Source organism: Macaca nemestrina, chromosome 2, assembly GCF_043159975.1.
Source record: "Macaca nemestrina isolate mMacNem1 chromosome 2, mMacNem.hap1, whole genome shotgun sequence".
In the NCBI taxonomy this organism is placed as follows: Eukaryota; Metazoa; Chordata; class Mammalia; order Primates; family Cercopithecidae; genus Macaca; species Macaca nemestrina.
The window spans coordinates 160,289,101-160,304,772 of NC_092126.1; the positions used below are offsets into that span (position 1 = coordinate 160,289,101).

At 41.5% G+C, this 15,672-nt stretch overlaps 1 protein-coding gene across 4 annotated transcripts in view; it reads left to right on the forward strand.

Moving 5' to 3' along the window:
* LOC105470267 (3-hydroxyacyl-CoA dehydratase 2) overlaps positions 1-15,672 on the forward strand; it is a 96,557-nt gene that overhangs the window by 52,983 nt on the left and 27,902 nt on the right. For all 4 annotated transcript variants that reach the window (XM_011722074.2, XM_071092342.1, XM_024789272.2 and 1 more), the window contains one exon: positions 4,637-4,725. In XM_011722074.2, coding sequence (XP_011720376.1) covers positions 4,637-4,725 — 89 coding nt within the window. The remainder of the gene's footprint in view (positions 1-4,636; positions 4,726-15,672) is intronic.

Genomic DNA, 15,672 nt, shown 5'->3' on the forward strand with positions numbered 1-15,672 from the left:
AAATAGCCAACAACAAAAATGTCTGTATTTGGGTTTTAACATGCTATGCCATTGTGTTCAAATAAGAAGTAATGGCATATAAATGCAAAAACAGTGGGATTGACTGCAAGAAGTGTCAGAAAGAAGGAGGATCTATCTGCCAGGCACATGCCTGTAATCCCAGCACTTTGGGATGCTGAGGCGGGCAGATCTCTTGAGCTTAGGAGTTCAAGTCCAGCCTGGGCATCATGGTGAAACCCTGTCTCTGCTAAAAATACAAAAATTAGCTGGGCGTGGTAGCACATGCCTGTAGTCCCAGCTACTTGGGAGTCTGAGGCAGGAGAATTGCTTGAGCCCAGAAGGTTGAGGCCATAGTGAACTATGATTGTGCTACTGTACTCTAGTCTGGGCAACAGAGTGAGACCCTGTCTAATAAAAAAAAAAAAAAAAAGAGAATCTAGTCTGTCTTGTCTATCTATATTCCACATTCTACAAGGATTTGTGGTAGCTCATACACAAAATATCACACTATAGTATGCTTCAAATCTGGCATGAAAGTTTCTGGCTACCAAGTTAAAGAGGGTGACTGAGTTATATAATTCTTATTGGAAAGGAGCAATCTTAACATTGAGCTCTAAAACAAATTTCCTACCTGTATGAGAGGTTTGAGTGATAGGGCAGACATTATACTGTATACTATTCCTATGGCAAATAAGATAATATTAATACTTTTTGACAGTGGTTTTTTTTTTTTTTTTGAGATGGAGTCTTACTCTGTCACCCAGGCTGGAGTGCAGTGGTGCATTTTTGGCTCACTGCAAACTCCGCCTCCCGAGTTCAAGAGATCTCCTTCCTCAGCCTCTGAAGTAGCTGGGATTATAGGCGCCTGCCATCACGCCCTGCTAATTTTTGTATTTTTAGTAGAGACGGAGTTTCACCATGTTGGCCAGGTTGGTCTCAAACCCCGGACCTCAGGTGATCCGCCCACCTCAGGCCCCCAAAGTGCTGGGATTACAGGCATGAGCCATTACACCCAGCCTTTTTTTGACATTTTCTTATGAAATTCACCTGATAATAATGATAAGCCCAAGCTGGTGATGCCATTTCTATTCAGAGCTAAGATAATAATGGCCCGTCTATGTGGCCTTCTGTTCTTTAGCTTAATTTTAAGGATAGAGCTCTTGGCCTTTTGACTGGTCCGTTAGAGCAGGCATTTTGAGATTGTGCTGTCACATGAGGGCCTGAACTGCTGTTTGCTGGGTGACTGGTTGAAGTAGTTGTCTATGCTACAGAGAAACTAAGTGAGAGTTGGTCTGAATGACATGATTTGGGGGAAATTGAGGTGTCTAAGTAGGCGAGTTCACTGGATAGAGATGGTAGGAGCACCTGCAGGCAAGACCAGAAACATCTTGATGTCTATGTCAATTAGAAAGTATGATCAGCTTTTCGTTCATTACGTATTAAGATTTAAATTTTCTGCCAAGGGCATGCTAAGATAGGCACTTTTGTATATTGCTGGTAGAAGTATAAATTGATAATAAACTTCTTGGAAAGCAATTTCGCAATATATTTCAAGAGCCTTAAAAACATTCATGCCATTTGACCTAGTACTTCTACTTCTGGGAAAATGTCCCAAGGAAATAATCCTTTTTTTAAAAAAAGGTCTAAGCCTCAAATTTTGAGTGTTATTTGTAATGCTTCATTACTTCATTTATAGTATCAAGAAATTCGAGGCAATTTAAATGTCCCACAGAAGGAGAATAAACAAACATGTTCACTCAAAGGAATATCATGATTTAAGCTAAAATCTTTTGAAGAAGAGAAGATAGAAAATTCTTAAAATGTTAAATGAGAAAAGCAAAAGACAATATAAACAGTAGAAGTTAAACTGTTTTAAAATATACTTAGAAGGCTGGTGAGAAATACACTAAATAATAAATATTTTGTGTGTGTGTGTGGATACTAAAGCATTTTTAAGAAAAACACTGTTGGCCAGGTGTGGCTCACTCACACCTGTAATCCCAGCACTTTGGGAGGCCAAGGCGGATGGATGACCTGAGGTCGGTAGTTCAAGACCAGCCTGGCCAATATAGTGAAACTCCGCCTCTAACAAAAATACAAAAATTAGCCACGCATGGTGGTACATGCCTGTAATCCCTGCTACTTAGGAGGCTGAGGCACAAGAATTGCTTAAACCTGGGAGGCAGAGGTTGCAGTGAGCCAAGGTCATGCCACTGCACTCCAGCCTGGGCAATAGAACGAGACTGTCTCATAAAAAAAGAAAAGAAAAACACTGTTAATTTATGTATGGCATTTTTGAAAGGGAGACAAATACAAATTTATATTCCCTAGAGAAGGGTGATTTATAGTAGAGAGGGAATAATTAATAAACCTGTGTTCAGCTGAATTGCAGTTTTTGCCCCTAGATCTTCTAGTTCCATTTGTTTAAAGTTACTCTTAGCACCTGTAATCCCAGCACTTTGGGAGGCTGAGGTGGGCGGATCACGAGGTTAAGAGATCGAGACCATCCTGGCCAACATGGTGAAACCCCCGTCTCTGCTAAAAACACAAAAATGAGCTGGGCGTGGTGGTGCGTGCCTATAATCCCAGCTACTCGGGAGGCTGAGGTAGGAGAATCACTTGAACCCGGGAGGCAGAGATTGCAGTGAGCTAAAATCGCACCAATCGCACCATTGCACTCCAGCCTGGGCAACAGGAGCGAAACTCTATTTAAAAATAAACAAACAAAAAGTTACTCTTGGCTGGGCATGGTGGCTCATGCCTGTAATCTTAGCATTCTGGGAGGCCAAGGCAGGAGAATTGTGTGAGCCTAGGTGTTCAAAACCAGCCTGGGCAACATAGCAAGACCTTGTCTCTACAAAACCTTTAAAAAATTACCTGGGCATGATGGCGCACCTGTGGTCCCAGCTACTTGGGACGCTGAGGCGAGAGGATGGCCTGAGCCCAGGAGTGTGAGGCTGCAGTAAGAGATATGATGGCGTCATGTACTCCAACCTGGGTGACCTGGTCTCTTTTTTTTAAAAAAAAAAAGAAATCCTTTAATTCTCAGTTCTTTTATTTTTACTTTTTTTTTTTTTATTGTTGTTTGAAATCAAAGAAATCAAAGGCTCCCTCTATATGGGTGCTTTCCTTACAGGTGCCTAGGTAGTTATTGCTTCAACCTCATTAATCCCCCTCTCCCAGCAAAATGAAACTTAACATGTTAATAAGCCAAATATAATTTTCAGAATAGGTCTGTTATAATATAAATATGGAAGAGTACAATTCTGCCATTAAACATTATTTTACAAGAATAGCTTAAAACCTAAGCCTTGTTTTGCAGTGTATGAGCTTTCGATCTTCAATATATATATATATATATATATATTTTTTTTTTTTTTTTTTTAAAAAGATTGGTTTCTAGAGGAAATCCACAGCTGCATATTGTCCCATCTAAGTGTGATCTGGCTAAATATATTCACTAAATGTTTGACTTACTGATTAGCTTTGTTAGCTGTATTACACAATTATATAACCAGGTTTTGTAATTCATTTATACATTTATTTGCGTATTTATTTACTTTTACTCATTTATTTATTTTGAGACAGGCCTCGTTCTGTCACCCAGGCTGGATTGCAGTGGCACGATCACAGCTCACTGCAGCCTCAACCTCCCAAACTCAAGCAATCCTCTTGCCTTAGCCTCCCTAGATATAGGACTAGAGGTGTACGCTACCATGGTGAGGAGCAGTGACTCACACCTGTAATCCCAGCACTTTGGGAGGCTGAAGCGGGTGGATCACCTGAGGTCAGGAGTTCAAGACCAGCCCAGCCAACATGGTGAAACCCTATTTCTACCAAAAATACAAAAACTTAGCCAGCCATGGTGGCATGTTCCCGTAGTCCTGGCTTCTTGGGAGACTGAGGCACAAGAATCCCTTGAACCTGGGAGGTGGAGGTTGCAGTGAGCCGAGATTACACCACTGCACACCAGTCTGGGTGACAGAGTGAGACTCTGTCTCAAAAAACAAATAAAATAATCAAAGGTGACTCCAGTGTTATAACTCGAGGACATTGGGAGGATAATTGTGCCAGGGCTTGTAATGAACAAGGTGATTTTAAAAATTAAAAAATATTTAAAAAATAGTCTTTTATATTGTTATGCTTGTTGGCAAAATATATAAAAGCTACCTAACTTAACCATTAGATAGTGTATCAAGTCTGATGTCCATGAGCTTCCAGCACTCATTAGACACGAATAGGATTGATTTCTCATCCTTTGTTGCCTATTTGTTTTGAAACCCATATTGTAAAATGAGTCTTATTTTAAAGATTAGGTAGTGCTTTTGCTTTCTCCGTCTATACAGTAAGTGTAAAAAATACTGTACTTGGTCAGTGGTTTCTGAGAGGGTTAAGAAAGGCACCTGGATCCCATGGTTTTGTAATACCATTAAAAATATTATTGTTTTTAGGGAGAAAACTTTGTTTTAATACTGACTACATTGAAAACTTAGTCTGTATAGCAATATAGACACACCTTTCAGTTATTCAAGATCATTTTGGCTCTAAACATTTAAATTGTCATGTTTTGGAAAATGTATTATATATTGAAACTTAGTACAATACATTTATTTGTCCATCCTAAAATTTCTTTCAGGAATTGTTCCATCTTCTGTTGTCCTGACTTCTTTCCAGGTGATGTCAAGAGTTTTTCTAATATGGGCAGTAACACATAGCGTCAAAGAGGTAAGTGTTTATATAGACTAAAATAAAATAATGTCAACACTAACAAACACTAGTCAGCTTTTCTGATTCACATGTTTGTTATGGCTAAGGAGTTCCAGGTCAGAATTCCAGGTCGTATCAATATAGCTGAGATAAAGCTCACATTGACTGTAGGAACTGGGTTAATAGTGGAAAACATACTCCAGATATGCAGTGTTGTTAAAGAGAAGACTGATTAAATGGTGAAGTCCTATAATCCGAGTTCTCATGGAGGTTCAGATGGTGTGGATGTGGTCTGAAACTCAGTTATATTTTTCTGATATCTTGTTCGTATCTAGCACACTAAACTCTGGGCATCTGCATTTTTGTTTTGTTTTTGAGACGGCCTCTTGCTCTGTCACCCTGGCTGGAGTGCAGTGGTGCAATCACGGCTCACTGCAGCCTCAGCCTCCCAGACTTGAGCAATCCTCCCATCTCAGCCTCCTAAGTAGCTGGGACCACAGGCACGTGCCACCCCGTCCAGCTAATTTTTTTGTACTTTTTGTAGAGACAGGGTTTTATCATGTTGCCCAGGCTGCTCTCAAACTCCTGAGCTCAAGCGATCTGTCTGCCTCAGTCTCCCAAAATTCTAAGATTTCAGGCATGAGCCACCACACCTGGCCCAAGTCATCATTTTAAACCTATACAGTAGTTCCCTCTTATTCAAGGGGAATACACTCCAAAACCCCCACTGGATACCAGAAACCGTGGATAGCACACAACCCGATTGCTGCTGAAATACGTTTCTGTTTATGTCTTCCACCCACAAATGTAATGCCTTTTACATATTTACTAAGCATTTATCATGCCCTGTGGCCGCAACTTTTTTTTTTTGTTTTTTGAGACGGAGTCTCACTCTGTCACCCAGGCTGGAGTGCAGTGGCCAGATCTCAGCTCACTGCAAGCTCTGCCTCCTGGGTTCACGCCATTCTCCGGCCTCAGCCTCCCAAGTAGCTGGGACTACAGGCGCCCGCCACCTCGCCCGGCTAGTTTTTTTGTATTTCTTAATAGAGACGGGGTTTCACCGTGTTAGCCAGGATGGTCTCGATCTCCTGACCTCGTGATCCGCCCGTCTCAGCCTCCCAAAGTGCTGGGATTACAGGCTTGAGCCACTGCGCCCGGCCTGTGGCCGCAACTTTTGCAGTCTGAGGTTCACCAGCAAAACTAGCACAAATTTATTTTTCCTTCTTCACAATTTCACAGATAGAAGATTTGTTCCTACTGTAGGTCTTAGCAACTTCAGCATACAGTTTGTTTTGTTTCGTTATTAAGCTGAGAACTTTTACTGTCTCGCTTCAAGGAAGTTCTTTATGGCTCCTCTTTGGCGTATCTGAATTGCCAGCATCACTACTCTTGCATTTTGGGGCCGTTTTTAAATAAGGGTTACTTGAACACAAGCACTAATAACCAAGTTAGCTACTAAGTGATTAACGGGCCAGTAGCATATACAGTATGGATACACTGGACAAAGGGAAGATTTGTGTCCTAGGTGGGATAGATTGGGACAGCATGAGATTTCATCATGCTGCTGAGAACAGTGTACAACTTAAGAATTAAGAATTGTTTCTTTCTGGAATTTTCCATTTAATATTTTTGGACTGTGGTTGACTAGGTGTAACAGAAACTACAGAAAGTGAAACTCCAGATAAGCAAGGACTGTGATATTTCTTCCTCCCATACTTTTGTGTAGATACCTTTTCCTTTTCATTTTAACCAACAACTCATAATTTTATCTTCCAATAGTCTCCAATGACCTAAAACTTCTTCCTAGTAGTAACTCATTTACATTCTTAAATAGGTAAGTATGTACTTTCAGTAATTAAGTGCTAGGTACATGAAGTCAAAATATTGTTCACTATGAAGTATCCAATCACTTTGCCAATATAGTCAGATATTGTCTGAGTGCTAATCCACCAATTGATAGATCCTTCGTGGGCTCTGCTTCCTCCGTTCCGCTTAGTGACCACTCCTTGGCTTATGAGCACATCTGCCAAAGCAGGTAGATAGGTACATCAAAAATGCCTTACAACTCAAATCAAGCAATTCTATTAGTCAAGTTTTTGTTAGCAACATTTGCCAGGATTTCCTGGGTAGATCATTGAAACTGGTTGGCTTGCAAAGCTATTAAATGTCTCTGTAGGTACAGGGACCTGGTGTCATCCTCCACAGCCACACTGCCTGCCAGATGCAAAGGACTTAACACATAACAGACGGTTTCACATACATTATCACATTTGAGTTTTACAGTAATTTGTTATGTACTCATTACATTTGCGTATTCAGAATTGTTTCTCTGCAACCAGAGTGACTCAGTTTCTGCTAACATTAACATGTCATTTTATTTACCTGCTTAAAAAAAGAAAAAGAAAAGGCATATCATTTTCTGAAGAATTTAGTACAGTATATTTTATTGTCTTCCCATCGTCTCTTGGATCCTCTTGTTTTTACATATGCACTGTTGATGACTTACTCTTCCCATTGTAATTGGACTTCAGCTTTTCTGCTGTCCTAGGATCATAGTTCTTTTCTCCTCATTCTCTTTTTCTTTGCACAGAACTCCTTATTCATGGTTTTGTTTAGAGCAGTAGGTGCCCTCCATCCCTGCCCTGTGTCTTCAACAGCTAATGTGAAAAGCCTGTTGCTGTGGCCCCTCAGAGGCCAGTGCTTACTATCTGTCACCTTGAAAAGCCTGTTGCTGTGGCCCCTCAGAGGCCAGTGCTTGCTATCTGTCACCTGTTCCCTGGCCCCTTCTCTTAGCCAAATGCTATTTCTCCTGCCTTGGAGTTTCATATTAGCTATAATTCAATTTGTTCTGTACAACATCACATGACTTCTATTCTTCGATTTCCTGAAGCATCTTAAAAATATCTTTATTTTCCTTAATATTCAGCTCTGCTTACTTTAATGGTGGGAACTGTATAATTAATGCATAAGGAAATTGACCTTAGAAATAACTGCTTAATCACATATATCTCGCTTTCTTGTAGTAATGTTCAAATTATTTTCACACTACTATCATTTCTTAGTTTCTTTTTACATCATATTCCCCTCTAAAGTGAACAAGAATTCTTCACTTTAATCACATTACATGTGAATTTGGACTCCTGCTCCACCCCGCTGCCCTGCCCACTTTCTTTGCTCATTTCCCTTGTTTTTCTGTACCTGTACATGATGTGCTAGGGTGTAGCCTATATAACCTTTTCAGACTAGACTGTACTTTTTTCACATGAGGTGTATTTCCTTTTAAGAAGCCCTATGGGCCGGGCGTGGTGGCTCACGCCTGTAATCCCAGCACTTTGGGAGGCAGGTGGATCATGAGGTTAGGAGATCGAGACTATCCTGGCTAACACAGTGAAACCCTGTCTACTAAAAATACAAAAAATTAGCCGGGCGTGGTGGCGGGCGCCTGTAGTATGGCACTGGCGGGCGCCAGCTACTTGGGAGGCTGAGGCAGGAGAATGGCTTGAACCCAGGAGGTGAAGCTTGCAGTGAGCCGAGACCCCACCACTGTACTCCAGCCTGGGTGACAGAGAGAGACTCCGTCTCAAAAAAAAAAAAAAAGAAGCTCTATGGGACATGCATCATTGATTGCCATTTTAATTCTCTACACAGTGGAATGCTAGTCACATAAATGTCATCATGTACATTGTGAAACTAAAAAGTGATCCGATGGTGTTCTCTTATGATGTATAAGGATCCACCCATCAACTAGTGTGATACCTTGATCAGCAGGATATTAATGAAAAAATTTGAATCAATACACAGAAGCAAGAAAAGAAAAAAAGAATTGTGATCTGTATGCTCAAATGCTTTTCCTTGACCTAACATAGCTAATAACACATCCACCTTTTTCCTTTCCAAGAGACCATATAGATGAACAAACAGAAGCTCTGGCAAAACAAGTCAGCTGTGTCCCGCCCCCTTCTGGCTTGATGCTGGGCTTTGTGACACTGAATTAACCATTCTTACCAACTTTTCAGCAGGATGCTTACAAAAATCTTGTAATTAGTGTTTAAGAAAGTAACCTCCAGTTTTTTATAATAGTATTGGTTTTTGTTTGATATGTTATAGTTTACAGAGGGCTTTATTAAAGTATGTTATGATCATTCTCTCTTAACAACCATGCCTTGAGATAGGTAGGTTGTAGCCTCCATTTAGAGTTTGGAATCTACAGCAGCAAAGTGACTATTGCACACCCAACAAATGGCAGCGTCAGGATTGGATTCTAAATCCCAGGTCTTTCTGCTGCATCAGAGCTGCCACCTTCTCACCCTTTAAAAACATGATGACGGCCGGGCACAGTGGCTCACACCTGTGATCTCAGCACTTTGGGAGGCTGAGGCAGGAGTTCAATGCCAGCCTGGGCAACATAGTGAGACCTCATCTCTACAAAACAAAAAAAAAGAAAACCTGATGTAAACATGTTTTTAACTGTTGTTGTGCTGACTTCTCTTACTCCCCTATGGAGTGGAAAATGCCTGCATAAGATCCATAGGTGCTTTTCCTCCTCAGCAGTTCCACCATGCCATATTCATATTAGGATATGATTCTCCTGCTAAATTATCGGTACATCAGATGTACACATCAATTGTGGGCCCTAGGTGCTTATCTGCAACACATTGCTTCTCTGTTTTTTTACTGCTCAAGTGCTCTGAGATGAATCCTTCCAATTAGCCTTTCTCCTTAAAAGTTCTAAGACTCTTTCTCAAACTAGGATGTATGCGCTATTTGGACCAGAATTACCCAGAGAGCTTATTAAAAATGCATATTGCAGGACCCACCTTACACTTGATACAGAATGTCTGGGAGTGGGACCAGGGAATCTGAATATTTATTAGGCTTCTCAAATAATTTTAAGAATTACAAGGTTTGAGAAATGATCTAAGATACCTATGTGTTGTGCTGTAATTTTTGTGACATTCCCTTCTTGATTTTAATTTACTTTTCTACTTAGTTGACTTGAAGCCTAACCCAATCTCAGCATCTCTTTTCTAACTCCAAGAGCCATTGTTTCATTCTTGAGGAATGAAAGCCTTAGCGTTCCCTTAAACTGCGAAGCAAAGGTACTGTGGAATTTCTGGTGCTCTGTCCAAAATCCAGCGTCTTTGCTGATGACTAGGTAAGAGGAAGCTTGAGGAGCCTGCCTTAAGGCAGAGGAAGATCTGAAATCATTGCACTGAAGAAGCATGACTGACCTTGGTTTTTTTTTTTTTTTTTTAAGAGAGAGACCCAAGGAATCAAACTGCCTCACACTGGGGTGGAGTTGCTGGGAAGGGTCTGTAGTGGGCATGTGCTTCATACTGTGGGCCAGAGCCGTCAGGGAGATCTCTTCACAGAGCCGTCAGGGAGGTCTCCTCACAGAGCCGCCAGGGAGGTCTCCTCACAGAGCCGCCAGGGAGGTCGCCTCACAGAGCCGTCAGGGAGATCTCCTCACAGAGCCGTCAGGGAGGTCTCCTCACAGAGCCGTCAGGGAGGTCTCTTCACAGAGCCGCCAGGGAGATCTCACAGAGCCGTCAGGGAGGTCTCCTCACAGAGCCGTCAGGGAGATCTCCTCACAGAGCCGTCAGGGAGGTCTCCTCACAGAGCCGTCAGGGAGGTCGCTTCACAGAGCCGTCAGGGAGGTCTCCTCACAGAGCCGTCAGGGAGGTCTCCTCACAGAGCCGTCAGGGAGGTCGCTTCACAGAGCCGTCAGGGAGGTCGCTTCACAGAGCCGCCAGGGAGGTCTCACAGAGCCACCAGGGAGATCTCCTCAGAGGCCAAATTATTCCCACCTGAGGAAACAGTGCCAACAGCTCTTCGTGGGATTCCTCAAAAGTATCACCTCACCTGGACAGTTTTATTCTTTTCTAGGTAATTAGGACTCAGTATTCCAGAACATGGAGGCTTAGCACCGAAAATTTAGGTGAAGGGTTGATGAGTTTGAGCTTTAGTATTTACCTTGTGACTTAGGATGAAGCACTTCAACTTTCCGAGTCTTGTTTTTCTCATCTGTAAAATAGTAATACTGATATCTGCCCTGTCTGCTATACGGCAGTTTTTGTGAAGATGAAGTGAGAAGGATATATGAGAACAAGGTGGCAGTTATCGAGAGAGAACTCAAGGTCTCCAGCATGCAGGTTTTCACTGAGCAGCTCCTGAAACCCTTACAGAGCAGCCAGCAGCTGCTGTGCAGAGGAGTGCCACTTCCTTCAGAGAGAGAACAGTTTGCCTTTCTTCTTCTTTCCCTCCTCCTTTCCACTCTTGTAGAAGCCAAAACACCAGATACATAATGTCCTAATGCTCCCGCTCCCGATCGTGTTTTGGTTGTTGGGGTTTTTCCTCCCTGCTGGGTCCTCCAGCTGGGTCACAGTGTGCTCGTGTTTTTCCCGCCTCTGAGGCCGCTTCCCTGGTTGGCGTGTCTCCTGTGGCCGCACGCCTTCTGTGTTATCCCTCATGGCTGTGTTGTGGACTTCCCAGCGTGCGCCATCTGTGAACATGGTGTCATGGTGAGGCAGAAAGGCAGCTTCTTACCCCCATCATTCAGATGAGGAGATGAGATGCTGTGTCAGAGGCATGTCATTTCTTCCTTGGGCCCTGCGCTTGGATCAAAGCTGTGCCATCCTGTCGTCTAGCCCCAGTGCCCTGTCCACAGTGACATTGCAGCTCAGTTAGCAAAGGCCATTGAGTTACGTTCAGTATCCTTTGTCCCCCCTAAAAGCTGAATGTCTAAAATCCTCCACCCTACTCCATCTATTTGATTACTTTCTATTTTAAATATTCTTGTGGGTGGATTTACATCATCTTCGTTTTAAAATTGGCACCTCTCTTAAAGGTAAAAAAAAAAAAAAAAAAAAAAAAAAAAAAAAACCTCCTTATTTGATTGTTAATCAGACACTATCAAACTTGAGGCAGCTCCTAGATAAATGCAGCAGCACTTAGTGGCATTTCCACTTAAAGATTGTGTTGCTTATCTCATAGCTAGCTGGTTCCTTTTGCCGTTACCTATATTTAGCATAGATGGTTTTGGCAAAATCAGCATGTCTATTTTTCTCTCAGTGTTTTTCTGCCTGTCCCTTTCCAACATTTTCCTTGTACTGTGTGTAAAGATTTTATTTCAAAATATTGAAAAAATATTTAGATCTTTTAGGTTCAGTGTAGATTCACTTCTCTCTCTCTCTTTTTTGGTTTTGTTTGTTTGTTTGTTTGGAGACAGGATCCCGCTCTGTCATCCTGTCATCACCCAGGCTGGAGTGCAGGGACACAATAATTTCACAGCAGTCTCAAACTCCTGGGATCAAGCTATTCTCCAGCCTCGACCTTCTGAGTAGCTGGGACTACAGGTGCACACCACCACACTGAGCTAATTTTTATTTATTTATTTATTTATTTATTTATTTATTTATTTATTTTTGTAGAGGTACAGTCTCAAACCATTGCCCAGGCTCTTTTCCAACTCCTGGCCTCACACAATCCTCCTGCCTCAGCCTCCCAGAGTGCTGGAATTACAGGCATGAGCTACCACACTGGCCAAGAGTGGGCTCACTTCTGTCATCCTATGTTGCATCTTTCCCCCGTTGTCTTAGTTCCTTTATAGCCCTTGAAAAATTCCACCAGAACTCAGTTGTTGTTTAAAATATAGTATCCTCTGATGATAATTTAGTTACGTGTAAAAGAAAGAAAGAGAAAGCAAGCAAGCAAGCATCTTCTTAAACCGCAGAAGCCAATGTTACCACCACTTTATACAGTACTTTATACAGAACCTCTTTGTCAAGTAATAGTTGGATAGGTTCCAAGCACAGCAAAACCAGGAAATTGGTTTCACTTGTCTTTAATGTTAATCTTTTTCCACTCTGGGCTTGCCTCCACTGCACCTTGTGCCCTCCTCCCCATGGTGACTCTGCCCCTACAAACACCTAGACATGGGAAGCTTCTCAGGGCCTTTTTTTTTTTTTTTTTTTTTTTTGGCTCTCTTACCGCAAGGGCTAAAATCTGATATGCACCATTCCTAGTTGTCAATTCTCATGTGAGAAGGGACATTTATACCAGAATATATCTTAATATATTCTGCACAGTTATCTTAATTTGGGGAAATCTCATTCAGGAGAGAAATGACCAGGTCCTGACCTAGTGGCCCCAGAGAAAAATGTCCCACTGTCCTGAGGTTCCCCTAAGACTCAGAGCTGTTCCTGCCCTAGCCTACCCCATTTCAGACTGTCCTGGCAGACTCCAGTCCCTTCAGGATTGAGCACTGATCAACTTCTTCCTCTCTCTCTGTCCCAGGACTTCCAGATTTTAGGTTTTTCAGTGCATTTAGCACTTTGGTTAGCCTTCTAAAATATTATACTAACCCCCTCTCATTTAATTTATCTTCTGTATGTATCCATGGGGTCTCCTACATTACTCCTATTTTTGATGGTGAAATTTTCGACAAGCTTGTTGGAATACATTCTCTTCAAGCATAAGATGTGTCTATACTGTCGAGTGGTATCTTAACATATGTATTGATGCTACTTTCCAATAGTGGGAAGCCTCTTTAGAGCTAAATCTGGTTACTTGCAGTTCTGGGATTAACAAAGATGCTTGACTTTTCACTTTAGGAAACTGTCATGGAAAAGGAATGAGAGTGAAGGAAGAAAAAAATCATTACCTTGGGCTTAAAATAGTAGTTCTCCAAATAAGCACATGAGATTTCCAGGCTAGAAGCCTGTGTGCTTCTAGCTGTGGTTATATGTGATCAGCTTAAATTAATGAATAACATGGGGGAACAAGGCTCTGTGTTCAAACTATGTTGTCAAGTTGTATTATTAGTGGGCAGTCACCAGTAAGTGAATCCTGACATTCAAACCAGCTTTCATCCATGACTTCAAAGTGAAATGAATTAAGGTGCTTATTTATTTCAAGACAAAAAAGTAACTTTTTAATACCATACAGTGATGGAAAGCTGTTGGTTACCAACATGTTTCCTGTGGGTATTTCTTCTACCCCAGCACTGTCCAATAGAACTTTCTGCATTGCTGGAAATGTTCTGTGTATCTGCATTCTTCAATACAGTAGCTCTTAGCCACATGTGAACACTTGAAATACGGTTAATGTGTCTGAGGAATTGAATTTCAGTTTAATTGTATTTTAAATAGCCACATATGACTAGAAGTTGCACTATTGGACAGTGTAGCTCTAGCTATTCAGTATGACATTATTTATCATTCTCTCGATTTCAGGCAATTTGATTTTCATATATTTTATCTTACGTGTATGTAAAAGACTGTACAATTTTTCTTTTAAAGAAACAAAATTTATAAGGTATGTTTGGTATGTTGTATTCCTTAAATTAAGGGTTTTTTTAAGTACTCTAGATTAAACTGTCATAAAAAAATCCTAATTGCAGGTGTGGGAAATGGTGTTGATGGGGTTCTCTTCATGCACTGCAGAGGTAGCAGTTGGTTAAATGGTGAGTCAGGAGGCCATACAGGCCTCACCTCTCAGAGGGCTGCAGCTTGGCCTCTGCAGTGGATTCACCTGCTAAGTTTGCCTTTGTTGGAAACCATTTCACATGCCTTTTCTCTCCTGTTTGAGTTAAAATATGCCATAGGAGTACAGTCAGCATTATTATCCCACTGAGTTTGAAGATTCTCATTTCTCACTGTAAAAGTGAGGTGATTGGCATGCATCGTGAGCATGTTAAACTGTGTCAGCAAAGCCAAGAAAAGTTAGAAACTATTACCTGTAAACTACTTTTAAGCAGATGTGCTCTACAGTACAATAGGTGGCATTTTTAAAGCATTGATTAATATTCATTTGAAAACTTGCGGGAAGAGGAACTCTCTTATTACCTGCTTCTTTGCCAAAACGTCAGTCCTTTATGTAGTGTAGCTTTTTCAAAATAAATCTATTTTGAAATACTAATAGGGGATATCAGAGAATTTAATTAAAAATACATAAATATGATAAGAATACCAGTACCTACAACCCCTTGATAGTTGCCCGCACAGTGAATTCAGTCAGGTAACTGATCTCGTTGGGAATCTTAAAGACCATAGAGGAACGTAAAAAAATTATCCCCCATCACTCCTGTGAAATATCCATACAGTGTATTTCCATTTCTTCAGGGAAGAGAGTTCAGTAACCTTTTTAAACTTACCCGTATCAAGAAGCCCTGCAGTCAAAACCTATCACTGCAAACTGAGATGCATCACAGAAAAAATAAAGCATATGACTAAGCTGTCTGCATTTTCCAGAGAGAGGACTCTTTCCAAGTCTGGAGTAAAACCCTGGTGTACTTCCGGAATTTGTAAGATGTGCCTTGGTGTACATGTGTGGATTTGTGTGTATGCACGCTAAGGGCATGCTTTGCATTTTAGAGGGGAAGAAAAACTAATTATTAGGCTTGTTACACTAAAGATTTTTAACTTTTGTTTTCTTCAGAAAAACTGATTATTAGGCTTGCCACATTAAGAGTTTTAGCTTTTGTTTTCTTCAAACCATAAATGTTTGTTTTTTAGCAGGACAGGTTTTGGCACCTTCTCCCTCTCACATCTTCTTGCTCTGGCTTTTTTTTTTTTTTTTTTTTTTTAGACGGAGTCTCACTCTGTCATCCTGGAGTGAGTGCAATGACAGGATCTCGGTTCACTGCAACCTCCACCTCCCTGGTTCAAGCGATTCTCCTGCCTCAGCCTCCCTAGTAGTTGGGACTTATAGGCATGTGCCACCATGCTGGCTAATTTTTGTATTTTTTAGTAGAGATGGGGTTTCACCACATTGGTCAGGCTGGTCTCAAACTCCTGACCTTGTGATCCGCCTGCCTTGGCCTCCCAAAGTTGCTGGGATTACAGGTGTGAGCCACCGCGCCTGGCCTTTGCTGTGGCTTGTTACCAGAATAACCCAAAACGTGAAAATCGTGAATCTCTTTTGCCTTCTGCATTGGTGCTGTCTTGTTAGGTCAGGTTTAAAGAC